The sequence below is a fragment of the Callospermophilus lateralis genome, chromosome 15 (genome assembly GCF_048772815.1).
Source record: "Callospermophilus lateralis isolate mCalLat2 chromosome 15, mCalLat2.hap1, whole genome shotgun sequence".
NCBI classification, from domain to species: domain Eukaryota; kingdom Metazoa; phylum Chordata; class Mammalia; order Rodentia; family Sciuridae; genus Callospermophilus; species Callospermophilus lateralis.
The window spans coordinates 71,174,890-71,189,622 of record NC_135319.1 but is presented as its reverse complement, the minus strand read 5'-3'; the positions used below and the strand labels follow the sequence as shown (position 1 = coordinate 71,189,622).

Below are 14,733 nucleotides of genomic sequence, written 5' to 3'. Positions count from 1 at the left end.
CACAGCACTCCGTCAACAGCTTGACAGGGGAGGCTTGCTCATGGGAGAAATCTGACTGGTAATTCCCACTGTATTTCTGCAGGGTAGCCTGGAAGTAATTATCCTTCTCATGGCAAATCAATTAGGAATGGAGGATCTCACACTCCCTCCTCCTCTGAGAAGCTGCTAATCCTCTATCACTAATGAGCAGAAGATGCCAGGCAACAGGTGACTCCTAATAGCAGGAGGCCTACAACTCACCTGCTCTTGGTACCTGTGCTGTGGCAGCTAGCTTCTACAGTCAGAGATGAATGAGGATCCTGGACCCCCATTTGACTAAGAGTTTTACAAAAAGCAAGTGGGCTACCTGTTGAGCCTCAGTTTCCTCATCTGTCAAAGAAAGATGAAGCTACAGGCTCAAGGGATTCACAGTGAAATTTAAGAGTATATAATGGGACTGGGGTTGTGGCTCAGTGGTAGAGTGCTCACCTAGCATGCTTGAGGCTCTGGGTTTGATCCTCAGCACCACATAAACATAAAATAAAGATACGGTGTCTACCTAAAACTAAGAAATAAAATAAATATTATTTTTTAAAAAAATAGTATATAGTAGTGACAATTTAAAAAAAAAAAAAGAGTATAGATTAGTGAACTTAGCACTATGTCTGGAACATATCAGAGCTCAGCCTAAAGAAGGTATCATTCTAATCTGATGGCAGACCAGGTGGCCCCCACCACACACTAGAGGCAACTCACTTCTACTCTGCCACACTCCGCTCACATTCCTTGGCAGTCAGACCTGTGCATTCTCTCTGCCATTTCCAACACATTGTTGCCAAAGCTGCAGGTGGCAGTCACCTTTGAGCCAGAGCAAATAGACCACAACATGCCTTCATTTCCCTGCCCACTCATGGATTCTTTCTCAAAAAGATTCACTCCTGGGAATCAAGACCCTCCATGGTAGAGGCCACAGTCCTCAGCCTGACTGTACAAACCACAGCTCTGGTCATCACAGACTTGACGTGGACACTTGCCATTCTGCAGGAGCTTGAGGACAAGACTCAAACGAGAGTAATGAATTCTTTGGACCCAGGGATGTTTAATCTCCTTCAAAGAGAAGAAACAGGTCAGCCCCGATCATAACAGGGTCCTTCCTCCAGGAGGCAAACCCTACACACTCCTGCTTCCAGAACTAATAACACTGCTCTTCATCTTTAAAGTGCCAAGCTCAAAAACATCCAGCAATACTGGGCTCCCTTAACAAAGTTGGGCTCAAACCCAGGTGATGAGCTAATAGGCTGATGACCAGAGAAAGGCAACAAGCCAGGGTTGCAGAATTCACGTCAAATACAGTCAGGCCAGGTCAAGGTCATTAAAATAATGCTGATGCCACCACACCATGAGATGGTCTAGAACAACTCCAACTGGAGCAGCTCTGAGCATTTCATATCAATACCCTCATTTAGAAATATGATAATATAGCATGCTTATTGCCTGTGAGAAAGACAGTAGCCACTAGCCCACAGCCCAATTCCCATAAGGAAGCCCAGCATTACAGAATGTATCTTGATTAATTTGTCCCCCCCCAAAAAATGCCACTGGGAAAGCTTGTTTCAAATCCATTGTGTATGGTAATAGGGCCCAGGAGTAATTTACTGGAGTCCATTTCCTTATTGTGCCTCCTTTCTAAAGTGGATGAGAGATTAGAGAACAATGCAGCTAAACCTTCTAAAAAGGAGTTTAGCAAAGTAGGTGCTCTTATTGCTAACTAAAAGTATTACTGGTAGAAAGAAACTACATGCAAGTAAACACTTCTGTTTCTACCTAATGGCTTATTAGCTATCTGTATTTGGAGATTTTATGTTGTCAAAAAAAAAGTGTTAAGAAAGTCAACAGTTAGCTTTGGGAGCAACTATATAAATACAAGCACAATTTACTGTTTTGCCAGGGGCAACAGATCTCATCTGATGTATTCATAGCCTCCAAGGAAAGCAGCAGCCATCTGTTAAATAAATAACTCATTAGGTGAAAAGCAACTGCTTCCACAAGATTAACTGAAAAATCTGCTGGAGCCCACTGCCATTAGTGGCTGGTGAACATGGGGAGCCAAAGATAATTTGTGTACTGAAAGAATCAAAAGAATCCAGGTGACCACAGGTTTACCCTTCCAGATAAATATAAGAAGGATTTCTTTTAAGTGCACTATAAAGTCATAATGATGCAAAGCTCTCGATTAATAAATGAGAACATTTTCATTTCTATCAACCTGTCATTTTGCCTAAGAGGGTGGAGAAAGGGGAGTCCTGCTAAACCCAACACTCTAAGACAAAGCTATCATCTAGAATGTATGTGTCATTCTCATCCTGAGTCTCCAAATACAATCTAAGCCACGTGGTGCAATGAAACAGATCTAATTTCATCTTTCCTAGGATGATTCAAAAAACACTTTAGTATCATTCAGGGTCCTTATAAACATTAATTTATATATATATATATTCCATAACATCAGCCTGTCATTTGTCTTTCCCCAATCTGAGTATGTGTGTGTGTGTGTGTGTGTGTGTGTGTGTGTGTACTGTCGACTTTCTGGGTGGCAGTTCGCTGTACTTTAGTTTTTGTTGCTCAGATTAGATGAGTAAAATAGACCTGAATTCTGTTTACTGGGCAATAATCCCTGTGAGAAATTGCTTCAGAAAGCCCATTGCCTGGTTGTCACTTTGGAGAAGGACAAATGGGGACTGCATTTCTGTGCTGGTCATTTCCAGACCACAGCACCAGACTTTACTTGTCCTTCCTCTCTCTCACTTCTAAGAACTTATAAGTTGCACTAAGGAGAGTTGACAGTCAGGAGCAGAAGAAAAGAGCCAAAGGACCAAAAGAGGCATCAGTATGATTGTTTCCAAGAAGCGACACACAGGACAGATGGAAACTAAACTAGATGTGAGCAGGAGTGACCCTACCTGTGCCACAGAGGAACATCCTCCAAAACCAGCTCATCTGTCACCTCCATGAAAATATGACTGGCCTTTCTGTTGTCCAGATAGAGGTTAGAGATCAGAGCTAATGGGCATCACCATGTGCCAAACACCCAGTTCCTGCTCCCCGAGAAAGATACACTCCCCCTGGGGCTCCATCTGACCCCAAGTCATCATGAAGAGATGGGAAGAAAACCAGAGTGGGAGTCATGAGATGAGCTGCCACTAATGAGCTGAGTGACCTGGGTGGACCTCAGCTTCCTCCTCATTGAGGAGATGAGGGTGGAGGGAGAATTAATACAGATTATCACTGACTCTATTCAGTCAACTTTCATCATGTGTCCATCATAAACTAGTACCAGCTGCTAGTTCTAGATCACGGAGCAATTTTGACCCCTTGGGTCAAGAGAAAGAAAAGGTGAAAAGTATAGGCTTATGTGAATAACTCTTTGCTGAGCATCAAGAGTTCTGAGTTCAGATCCTGGTTCTTTTTTCTACCTAGACACAAGGGCATTCTGGATTTAGTTTTCTCATCTGTAAAATGATTCTTTTTTTTTTTTTTTGGTACTGGGGATTTAACCTAGAGGTGCTTTACCATTGAGCCATATCCCTACCCCACCCCCCTTTTTTTTTCCATTATGAGACAGGGTCTCCCTAAGTCATGTAGGGCCTCAGTAAGTTGCTGAGGCTGTCTTGAACTTGTGATCCTCCTGCCTCAGCCTCTCGAGCTGCAGGGATTACAGGTGTTCACCACCATGCCCAGCTAGATGGATGATCCTTAACCAAGACTCCATTGACATCTTGGACTCTTGGATGGGATTTGGGGTGTTCACAAACTCTTCATTATATATGAAAACTTGTGTGGCAGAGACAAGTTTCTAAGAGGAGGCCTAGAACTTGACTCACATTTGCAACATGGTCACAGTTCACAAACGAATAGATGAAATGTATAATCCCTTCCAGCTCTAAATCCTATAACTCAAAATAACAATACTGAAAATGTAAACATGACAACCCTTTGAGACCCGGAAAACTAACTGCTCAACTAAACCCAGTAACAGGGGTCTCCACAGCCATCCTAATAATCAAGGCTTTGGTATTTGGCCAATGGCATAGTCTGGGGGTCTGGGACGCCCTGGATCTGGCTGGACCTTTAGGATAATCCATCATTGGTGTTGAACCAGGAGCCAGCAATTCTGCTTCCTCTCCTTGCTGTGGGTATGTAGGGGGCACTGAGGGGAGAAGAGATGGGATGTATGTTAAGATGCTAGGGGTTGGAGTCAGAGCTGCTCTGTGTTGAACTGCATAAGTAATCATTCTCAGCCACAGTCTGGACTCTACCATGTTGGAATGAGGGATCAGAGATATGTGCACTGTGTGTGGAAGTTCACTCCTGAGCTGACCTGGATGGAGGAAGGGTTTGCAAAACTACTGAGAAATGAGATTGAACTGCAAGAGGAAAGCCTGAAAGTGTAAATTTTTTTTTTTTTTTTAGCTTTTTAGAAAAATTGAAATAGCCTTTAAATGGCCATTTTGGTGCAGGTCTGCCTAAATTTCAAAACAGGAGAACTTTCCTAGCTGATAAAGATCACATTTACCCAAATTCAATACATGGTACAGTATTTATTTGCAATAACCAACCATTGCTCCATGGAATCCAGGCCTCCTCCTCCTAGTAGGTCCCCATGGCCAAGGCCTGACCTTAGATGATGTGACCCTGCTTGCTAGTCCCAAAGAAAGAAAACCAGAGAACCAGCACTGCCCTCTGGCTCAGAATTAACTCAGGATAAAGTTGCAGATCCAGAAGCCACCTCTCCTTCCCCTGGCAAGAAGGGGCTCCCTATGAATAAGGTTCTCTCAGAAACTAGACCAAGGTGGAGGCTGTGCAAAGACTCAGTCAGAATCCAGCAGACCCATGCTTGAATTCTAGGTCTGCTGCTTACTACTGTCTGATTCAAGCTGGAGTATTACTTAGTGTCTCTGAGCTTCAGCTTCTTTACCTGTGAAGTGGGATAAGAATCATGTCTACTCCATAGATTCCTTGTTAGCACAAATGAGGTAAGACATGCAAAGCACTCAGCAGTGAGCCTGGCACAGGGGAACCCTTTACATGCTATATAATTTCACAAGTGGCTGTACTGCTGCTGTTGATATTATTATTATTGTTCCTCTCCAGGCTGTTAGAATTACACTGTATGTGAAGTTCTGGGCATACAAATCAGGCACTCTGTAAGTGACTCCATGATTACTGGGCTTTTTCTTAACTCCTGGCCCTAAGCAGCCCTGCTACTCAGCAGGAGAGTTCAGGGCCTCCTGACCCTGCCTCTTACCTTCCTTTTGTTGGTGGGATTGACGTAGAGGTAACTGAGGACAGTCTTTAAACCCACTTTGTCATTCAGCTTTTCATAGGTGGTGCCGTAATCTGTTGACCTGCAGTAAAAGAGAAAAAGAGAGAGAGAGAGAGATTGTTTTATCAAATGGGGTTTGTGTTTAAAGGGGAGTCAGGCTGTCCCCTGACCTGTATCTTTGTTCCCAAATCACATGAGTGCTTAAAAGTGTTCTTCAGAGATAAAAAGCCCCATTAATTTGAGAAGAGCAATTAGACTAATGCACCTGCTTACTACCTGAGCCTGCTCCCCTTCACTCCTAGTCTTTCACAGAGACCTACTTTTTTGCCCTTTGTGAAGTTGTACGATAAAAGGAGCCACCGGAGACTGCCTGCCTCCCATAAGGCTCACTCTGTGGCTCTCTATAGGGTGCTGAGCAGGGGCATAAATTCCCTCCAACCAGCCCCCCATACAAGGGTGGGGAGTGAAGGCCACAGGGAAAGAGGCCAGACTGTCTCCTGAGGTCACAGAGTGCAATCAACTTTACACTTCCTCTACCAATCCTGAAATAAGGGGTCCCTCATAGAAACAGGAAGTGCTCAAGACTCTGTGCAGTCCAATGGCCCAATAAGACCCTGCTGGACAGAAGGTCCGATGCTTTAGAGACCTTTAGGAACAATGGTCCATGGTGGTCCACCATGAAAAGTCAGTGACAGGGAATTGCTTCTGGCAGTTCATCATCCTAACCTAGTTATCCTTTGGGCTACCTGCTCCTCCTTTAAGCCTGATTTCTAGTGGATTGGCCTCACTGCTGAAAACACAGGTAAAGGCTCAAGGAACAAAGGCAGGCAAGCCTCTGTTGACTCTTTCTCTTGCATCCTGCCCTCCCATGGTGGAAAATGGAGAAAAGGTGGCAAACAGTGGGATGTGACTGGCCACCTATCTATCCACACTTTCCACTTAGTCCCGTTCCCACCCACCACACACCTCCCTCTTTCCAGACCACCCATGTCTTCAGTTTCCCACCTCCCTTAACTCAACTTGAGACACTTCTCCAACTCAGGCTTTAGAGATCAACTTAGTTTTTCTGGGATCAAATGACCACGTGACCATCTGTATTGTGCCTCTCTTTCAGTTCCTGACTCTGGATCTGAGCCTCCCCTGATGTTGGCTCCACCTGATGTTGGAACCACCCACTCCTGCCCTTTCTTTGAGACTTTATCCACCTTACCTCTCTACTGTGATCCCGCTTTAGGCCACGGTTTAGCTTGAGAAGACTAGTTAGCAGAATTACATGATGACTTATCTCCACCTCCATGCAACCTGACGGATTCCTTGTCTTCAAGCATGAAGCTACAATGCCCACCCTCACCTTCCCTGCTAAGGAAGGCTTCCCTAGCCCTCTTCCCATACCATTCACCTCTCTTCTGTACCAGTACACATTTCCCCCATCCTTCTGCCTCTTTGCTAACTCTACAACAGGGTCATGATCATTTCCTTTACTTTCTGTTTCCCCAACCACAAGGTAGACTCCTCAAGGGTAAGGAACATCACTAAGGACTAGGATAAGGAGGAATGTGAACGTTGGCTACAGCAAATCTATTTCATTCCTAGAGCTGCAGCTCTCTTCTCATGACCAGATGAAAGTCACTTAACCTGCTGGCGCCTCAGGTTACCTGAAAGATGGGAATACTTTAATCTCACGTGACACTCATAAGGATGTAAAAAATAAATAAATATGTACATAAATAAATAATTCTTAAAAATTTTTGAAAGGATAAAAAACAAAACAAATACCACACATGGCAAAGCTCCTAACAGGATGCAGATAAATGGAAATGACTGAAATGTTAAAATAACAAATGAAAATTAAAAGGCACTTGTTCATTTCTTTTTTTCCCCAAAAGGTACAGATCAAGGCCTTATGCATCACACACAGCCAGCTCACTCACTGAATAAACAAATTTCAGGATCTCCAATTCCTTCCTTAAGCTACTAGTTCCACAGGGGCATCAGTTCTGCTAATTTTAATACTCAGACCCCCAAAAGCTGAATCCTCATGCTCTGTCTCCTGCATACATCAGGCACAGGGCTCTGGGAACCACTCCCAATCTTGCTTTTTGCCTTTATCTCTCAAAACCAGCTCAGACTCTGACTCTTAAAGATCTGTCTTCTAAATAATTTCAGTCCCTAGTGTCCTTTCCATTTTCATGCCATTGGTCTTGCAACAACCCCCAACTCAGGTGTTCTCCCTCTCCATCCTCATGCTGTGAACAGGTTGTATTTCAATGGCCCAGATCCGTCCACCTTGCTCCTTGGGAATAATCAACTACTACATGTGTGCAGTCCAGCTTCATCTTACAAGCACTGTCGTGTAAAATTTGGCTTCGACCTCTCTCACTAGATCCATTTCCAGCCACCTGCTCCTCTACATCCCTCTCAGAAGCCTCACTAAACCCTTCTAAACATGTCCTATGTTTCCACTGCCCTCCACCTCTGCACCTCTCATTCCCTTTGCCGGAACCAACCATCCCCCACTTCCTCTTCTTGGCGAATTTCTCTCCAGCTTTCAACATCTAACTCTAACCCTGTGGCCCTTCTCACTTTCCTACTAGGAGTTTAAACACAATTTCCTGTGTGTTCTCATGGCCCTTGGCACATATTTCTATTTTAGCACTTATCCTGTCATTTGAGTGGCACTATCTTTATTCTGAGACCTCCCCCTTGACTGTGACTCCCTTACGTGCAAAGAAAGTACAAAATAAGTTGGCTTTTGTATTGCTTGCTTAGTCTTTGCTTATGAGAGCGAATGAATGAGTGAATGAGGTTTTCCAAACATACAAGTTTTTACCCAACTACTAAAGTTAGTGGTAACTCAACAAATAGCCACGCCTAGGAAACACACTTGATACTTTGGATGCTGGCACAACAGTCCAGCAGTGTCTACTGCCAAGGAAGGCTCTGTAATTCACTCATACTAGAATTAATGTTAAATGACCAATCAACCACCGCCCTGGGCAAATGGTGTTCACCGCGGCAGAGCAGGAGACAAACCATATCTTTAGAGGCTGTCAGTTGCATACTTTTATTAATCCAAATAAAATCTTTTATAGAATGAATTATTTTTTGATTTATGTTCCTTAAGGCATAAAGACAGCATGTATGGAGAAGGAACACCGAACATTAAATCTGAAAATCAGACTCTAGGGCTGATTCTAAAATGACTCAAAGTGTTTCCCTGGACAAGCCCCTTCTCTAAACCTGTGGAAGAAAAAATTATTCTGACACTTGTTAAAATGGTAAGGTAGGCTTCATTCAAGACCACTGCAACACATATAAGGCCCACTGCAATGGGGTTTTTGCAGTAGCCGAGAGAGATTGGACTCAACTCTAAATACAACAAGGAAAAGTGAAATTTATAGTCAAGGAACGGGGGGCAGGGTCGGTGGATAGAAAATTACGGACAGAGTAGGGTAATTCTTTCCTAATAATCCTAATAGGATTCTTGTTAAACACAAGCCAGGGTGATCAGATGTTACCTGGGGGACAGTGGAGGATGACGACTTTGATCAGATATCAAGGCTAGGGGATTCTCAGACAAACCTGACTTAGCAGGATTCTTGCTAAAATTGGGCTCTTGAGAACATGCCCAAGGTTGGGGCCTCATTAAAAAAAAAGAGCTCAGAAGAGCCTGACCAGAATTTGGAGAAGAGAATCTTTGTCAAGTCCCATTCTATCATTACTGCAGGAGGTTTAACTCAGATAATCATACAGCCCCTTCGGTACCTTAAATTTTATTATCTCACCAACATAGTGCTAAGCTGTTTTCCGATGAAGAGACTTTCCTCATACTATCTATAGCAAACATCTTGTAAGAGCTAAATTCTCAGGGCTCCCTGCATGACTGATGTCACAACAAACTTTCTTCTAGAATCTAAATAACCCTCATCAAAGGAAGTATGCTTAGCACCATGTGTACGCTCTCTCTTGCTGCAAGCTGCACGACAGACTCACACTGACTTTGCTATTTTCCAAAAGTGGCTGCTGAGAGTAGGGACTTCCCAATAAAGGAAGCTCTCTCTGTCTCAGCCTCCTCCAGGCCTCCGGCAGTTTCTGCTCATTCATTCTGACAGAAGCAAGTGCTGTTCATTGAACCCACCTCAAGGAGCCAGTGAGCCTGTGGAATCAAAGGTGCCCTTGACTCTGTCCTTGCCAGCATGGACACCACACAGCGCTTTGACCACAGTGTCCTGTGGGCCCACTTGGCCTGAGGTGAGGGGCAGATGGCAGAGAGGTGTGGCCTCATAGCCAGAGACAACTGTACCTGCAGAATTCACTCTAACAAAAAAAAGCGAACTATCCTCTACTTGGGGATCCAGACATCTGCCAGGAAAGGGGGGTCACTTAGAGAAGAAATAGGCTCATCCTGCCTATTGAAAAACTACAGCCTCCCAAACTTTGACAGTAGGTTCACAAACCTGAAATGTTCAGATGGCTAGATCCGTGACACACATGCATAGGGCACCCCCGACCCCATGGGCCTGGCACTATGCCAGGTTCCATTTTGAATTGCTCAGTGCACACAGGTGACCTGGAAGACAGCGTGAGATGCACACAGACACAGGGCTCTGGCTTCTGAGCTTTGGCTCTGATTCCTCCAGCTCCGTTCCACTGCCCTGCGTGCCTGTGCACGTACATGTGTGTCTCCCTCTCTCTCTTTCTTTCTGTATTTTTTATGAATTATTTCAAACACACAGAAAAGCACAATGAGTTGGCAATTACATGGCATTGACAAGATTTAACAATTGATTGTGTTCACCTGAAAAATAACCTTTCTGAGTACATTTACATTTTCGTAAATGCTATTGCCTAAGATCTATGTGCTGCAGCACGGTCGTTTAACCCAACATTCAATATTTGCAATACACCCATGTTGACACACCTAACAATAATTCATTCATTTAAACTACTGTATAGCATTTCAGCTTGTGAATAAACTGTCTACTTCTCCATTCAACCACTTAGAAATGTTTTAGGTTTTTTTTTCCTTTTTAAAATTTGCTATTATATGGACATGGGAAAGTTATGTCAGATTCATCCCACTGTTTTTCCTTTTTCCATACCTAAAAAAAGGCGCTGGGGTTGTGGCTCAGCAGTAGAGCGCTTGCCTAGCATGTGCAAGGTCCTGGGTTTTTTCCTCAGTACCACATAAAAATAACTAACCAAATAAATAAAGGTATTGTGTCCAACTATAATTGAAAAATAAATATTTGAAAAAGAAAGAAGAACCAATAAAAAAATAAATAAATAAAATTAAAAAATAAAAATTTCTAGAAAAAATTTGCTATTACAAATGATGCTACAATGAATATCATGGCTACACAAGACTTTTTATGCGTTTGTGTAAATAAATTTTTCTGAGGAGACACCTTCATGTGAAATCATGGTGTCATACTGTATGTGAAACTCCTCCCCTGCTGGTTATTGACAACATTTTCTCCAAAGAGGTGGCAACTCCAAAGAGACAATTCTCTTCCTTGGCTCCTCTCCTTGCTCAGGGGCCTGTGCATCTTCTGGCTGATCACTCACACTATTCAGGTACTTGACATTGCCCCGTGGATGGGATGTCCACCCACCCACCTCTCCAACTTTTCAGGGATGCATGGGGCTATTCTGGGATCCTGGCTCCTAGTCGGAGCCACCTAAGCCCTTGTCTCCTCCTGACAGGCATTCAGAAGGCCTCAGCACTTGTCAGTCTACAATGGCCCTGCCCAGCCCCTGGTTCCTCTACTAGGCTCCCAGTGACAATAGCAGAAATTGAGGTATGAACGTGGGCTACTTTTTATCTACCCAGCAAAGTCCCACTCCCCTTATGATCTTCTGATGAAGATGGTGGGCTGGCAACCAGCATATGGCTGCTATTTAAAACAAGAAAAACTTTCTGCCTTTGTACCCCAGTCAGCCTGTTGATGGAGCTGAGCTGCAGCCCAGCACCCCTGCTCCCAATGCACATTCCTGCCAGAGGTGAGAGGGCTCTGGAAGGCTCTCTGCCAGTTCTCAGGGGGCTGCCAGATGTTCTGCATCAGAGCGAGCACACTGTTCCTCAGAATCTGTTATCACTCTCTTTGTTTACATGTGCCCCCTTCTCTCTCTCCTCCTCTTGACCCTGAACTCTGGAAAACTAAGTCATCCTCACCGCTTAAGTCTCTTATTAGTCTCTTTGCTTCTTCTTATTGGACTCCTTTCTGTGTGACGGACTCTAAAACCAGCAAGTGACTACAGCCGTGATAGTTACCCTTCCTGTTAGCATTTTTTTTGTTCATTGTGTGCATTTGTTATCTCATATCTATCAGTTATAACAACTACCACATACCAGGCTTCTCATTTCTGGTATTTATGAGTAGATGTAGCTCAGGTTGGCAAAGATTTTTTTTTTCTGTAAAAGAACCAGATTGTAAATATTTTAGGTTTTGTAAACCTCTGCCACAACTACAGTGGTCCCTGGCTTACAATGATTTGATTTACTATTTTTTTTACTTCAAAATGGAGCAAAAGAGACTCACATTAAAAAGAACCCTTACTTAGAGTTGGAATCTGACCTATTCCCAGCCATGTGCTCACATACTCTTTCCTGGGGCTGAGCACTAGCAGCCAGCTATGGCATCCAGTCCTCACAAGGGGAAACAAATGGCATTGTGTCCCACCACTTTTTGGAGATTTCATTTGTGTTTTGCATGCCATCCTATATACAACATACCCATCGGTGCCTCCTGCATTTGGTGTATTCAATGCACTTTTTGCTTATGACATTTTCCACTTACAATGAATTTATCATGATGGGACCCCATGGTAAATTGAGAAGCTGTTATCCTCAACTGTATCTTGTAACCCAAAACAAATTTAACATAATTCCTGAGTGAACAGGTGTGGCTGTGTTCCAGGAAGACTGCATGTGCAAGAACAGAGGGATATGATTTGACAGCCACCACTCTAGCTGACTGCAATGACAGCCCCTACCTCTATCCAGCCCCAGCCAGGCCCCAACACTGCTTTGACTCTAAGACAAATTCCCAAGAGTCTTTCCAGGATCACTGAGGCCCTAGTTCTTCCATCCCTGCCTGGATGCCACATCAGGTCAAATGCCTGTCCTGCCTGGTGTTCAAGACTACCATGGTCTGTCTGCCTTCTCTGCCTCCCATTTCCCTCTCTCATGGAGGCTATTGTCAGGACTTTCTCCTTTATGACTCCCAACACCAGCACTGATTGCATTGTGAAGACTCTTCCTACAACTCCAGCCCACATCCTCTTTTGCATTTATATCAACAGCACCTAGGAGTTCCCTATTTATTCTCTGAATATGTGTTGAGTGCTTCTGTTCTTTTATACAATTTTAAAAGCAAAATAAGAAATGAAATTCTTTTAGGGTCTGGGACTACAGGGCATGACTCTAAGAAGAGAAAGCAAGACTGGAGTGAACTCACAACTGTGCACATCTCTGAACCTCAACTCAGACACCGAAGTTGCAGTTCATATTCAATAGTGAGGAGTCAGACACCTCACCTTGCATCTGTCAAAAGCCCTGTTCCATAAATGCCTATGGCTGTCATTTTTATGTATACCTCAGATTATATTATTCTTAGGGCAATCACCTTGTTTTCTTTTTCTGATTTATTATACTCCTTATACTTATTCAGAGGTCAGGCACATGGATGCTCAATAAATCATTAGAGGACTATTGGCCACTGTTTCCAATTGTGAACATGAAAGAACAATATGGTCCAGCTCCTGGGAATCAAGACAGAATAATACTTAAAAGTACCAGGTCTTGAGAAGCAGCCCCCAGCCACTCGGCTGTATGCACTGCACTAAGATACAACAATCCAAGCCCACAGTCAATTAGGGGCTCCAGTGTGTGGCAAGCCACAGCCCACTCCAAGGTCAGGGTCAAGAGTATCCACAGCATAGTGCCAGACAAACACTGCCCAGAGATTATTTGTGATGGAAAACCACGGATACTTCCCTCTGGCCTGCTCCCTCTCCATCTGAGGGCCAGTGCCCAAAGCCACATTCAACTGTATCTTTGCAATGGTAGAAGCCCAGCTTGACCACAGATAACTAATTCCAGACCTCAAGCCAAAAGCAAGCGATTGAAACAGCTTCATTCTCCGAATGTGTACTGGTCCCACTCTGCTTTAGAAAAACCACAGGCAGGCTGTTGCCAGGACAGAGCTCACACAGCTCCCAGGGACCTCCTCTCACGTAGAACTCCATGGCCGCATTATCTAGTCTCACAAAGAGCAGCACAATGATATAAGATAATTAATTCATCTCTATTTCCTCCTGAACCAGCTAGTGGAATGAGAGCCATCACCATGTTCTAAATGCAGAAAATTGGAGGTTAGCCTTCTAGAATCCTGCAGAATTCCTGGTTTAGATCAGGTAAATGTGGACCCAGCAGTAGCACCATTACAGACTGTACCTCATCTACGACAGAAGACAGAGGTATATAGGGTGCGACCAACATGCAGATCCCTGTGTGAACCCATCCAAACTCACTAAAGCAGTTTAGTTCAGAAAACAGGCTTCCTGGGTTGTTATATTCAATAGGATTCAAGAAGGTCAAAAAAACCCAACCTGGAAGTCAAGAGGCCTGTCTGTATCATACAGGGAAGGAAGGAAGCCCTACTGTAGAGAGAAAAAGAAAGAAAGAAACTGACTTCTAAGAAGGTATGACATCCTATAAATCACTACAGGTTTTTTCATGTGAAATGGAATGACAGTCATTAGGGGAAAGACCAGATATATATTAGTATTCAAGAATATGGTAAATATTAAAGTTACTGACCTGGAAAAAACCCTAAGGTATAGTCCTAAAATTTTTAAAAAGCCTCCTGAAAAATAATATATTGAGCACATACACAGTATATTAGGATGCGACAAAACAACATATTTCCACTAAGTATTATGTAAGTGTACATAAAAATGCATATAAAAATCTAGATAAAAACACAAATAACTGGTAAATGAGGTTTACCTCTGATAGAGAACTGGGTTGGGATGGCTATAAGAACTTGAGTTTGTTTGTAACATGAAATGTTTTAAAACAAAAATGTATCCATGTAACACTGGTGTAGTTAAAAATCACAGCAATAAAGCGATTGTTACTGAGTAGTCACAATGCAGATCAGTAAATTAACACATCTGCAAGGGAATCCTATTATAGATAAGCATTTGGATTCAAAAAGGCAGAGCAACATAATCATAAGAGGATTCATTTCAGAGTCAAGCAGATTTGGTTTCAAATCCAGCCTGTGGAACCTCAGGCTAATTACATAAGTCTCGTGTTTCATATCTGCTCAAAGGGAATATAAATATTGTTCCATAGGATTTCTGTGATGCTTAAATAGCCCTAATATCAGGGAATTCATTTCACTGTCAGTTGTTGGGAGACC

General features: G+C 43.3%; 1 protein-coding gene across 1 annotated transcript in view; it reads right to left on the bottom strand.

The window, feature by feature from the left end:
- Nucleotides 1-14,733, bottom strand: part of Sorcs3 (sortilin related VPS10 domain containing receptor 3) — a 567,524-nt gene that overhangs the window by 312,824 nt on the left and 239,967 nt on the right. Inside the window, exon 3 of the mRNA XM_076834163.1 lies at nt 5,285-5,384. Coding sequence (XP_076690278.1) covers nt 5,285-5,384 — 100 coding nt within the window. The remainder of the gene's footprint in view (nt 1-5,284; nt 5,385-14,733) is intronic.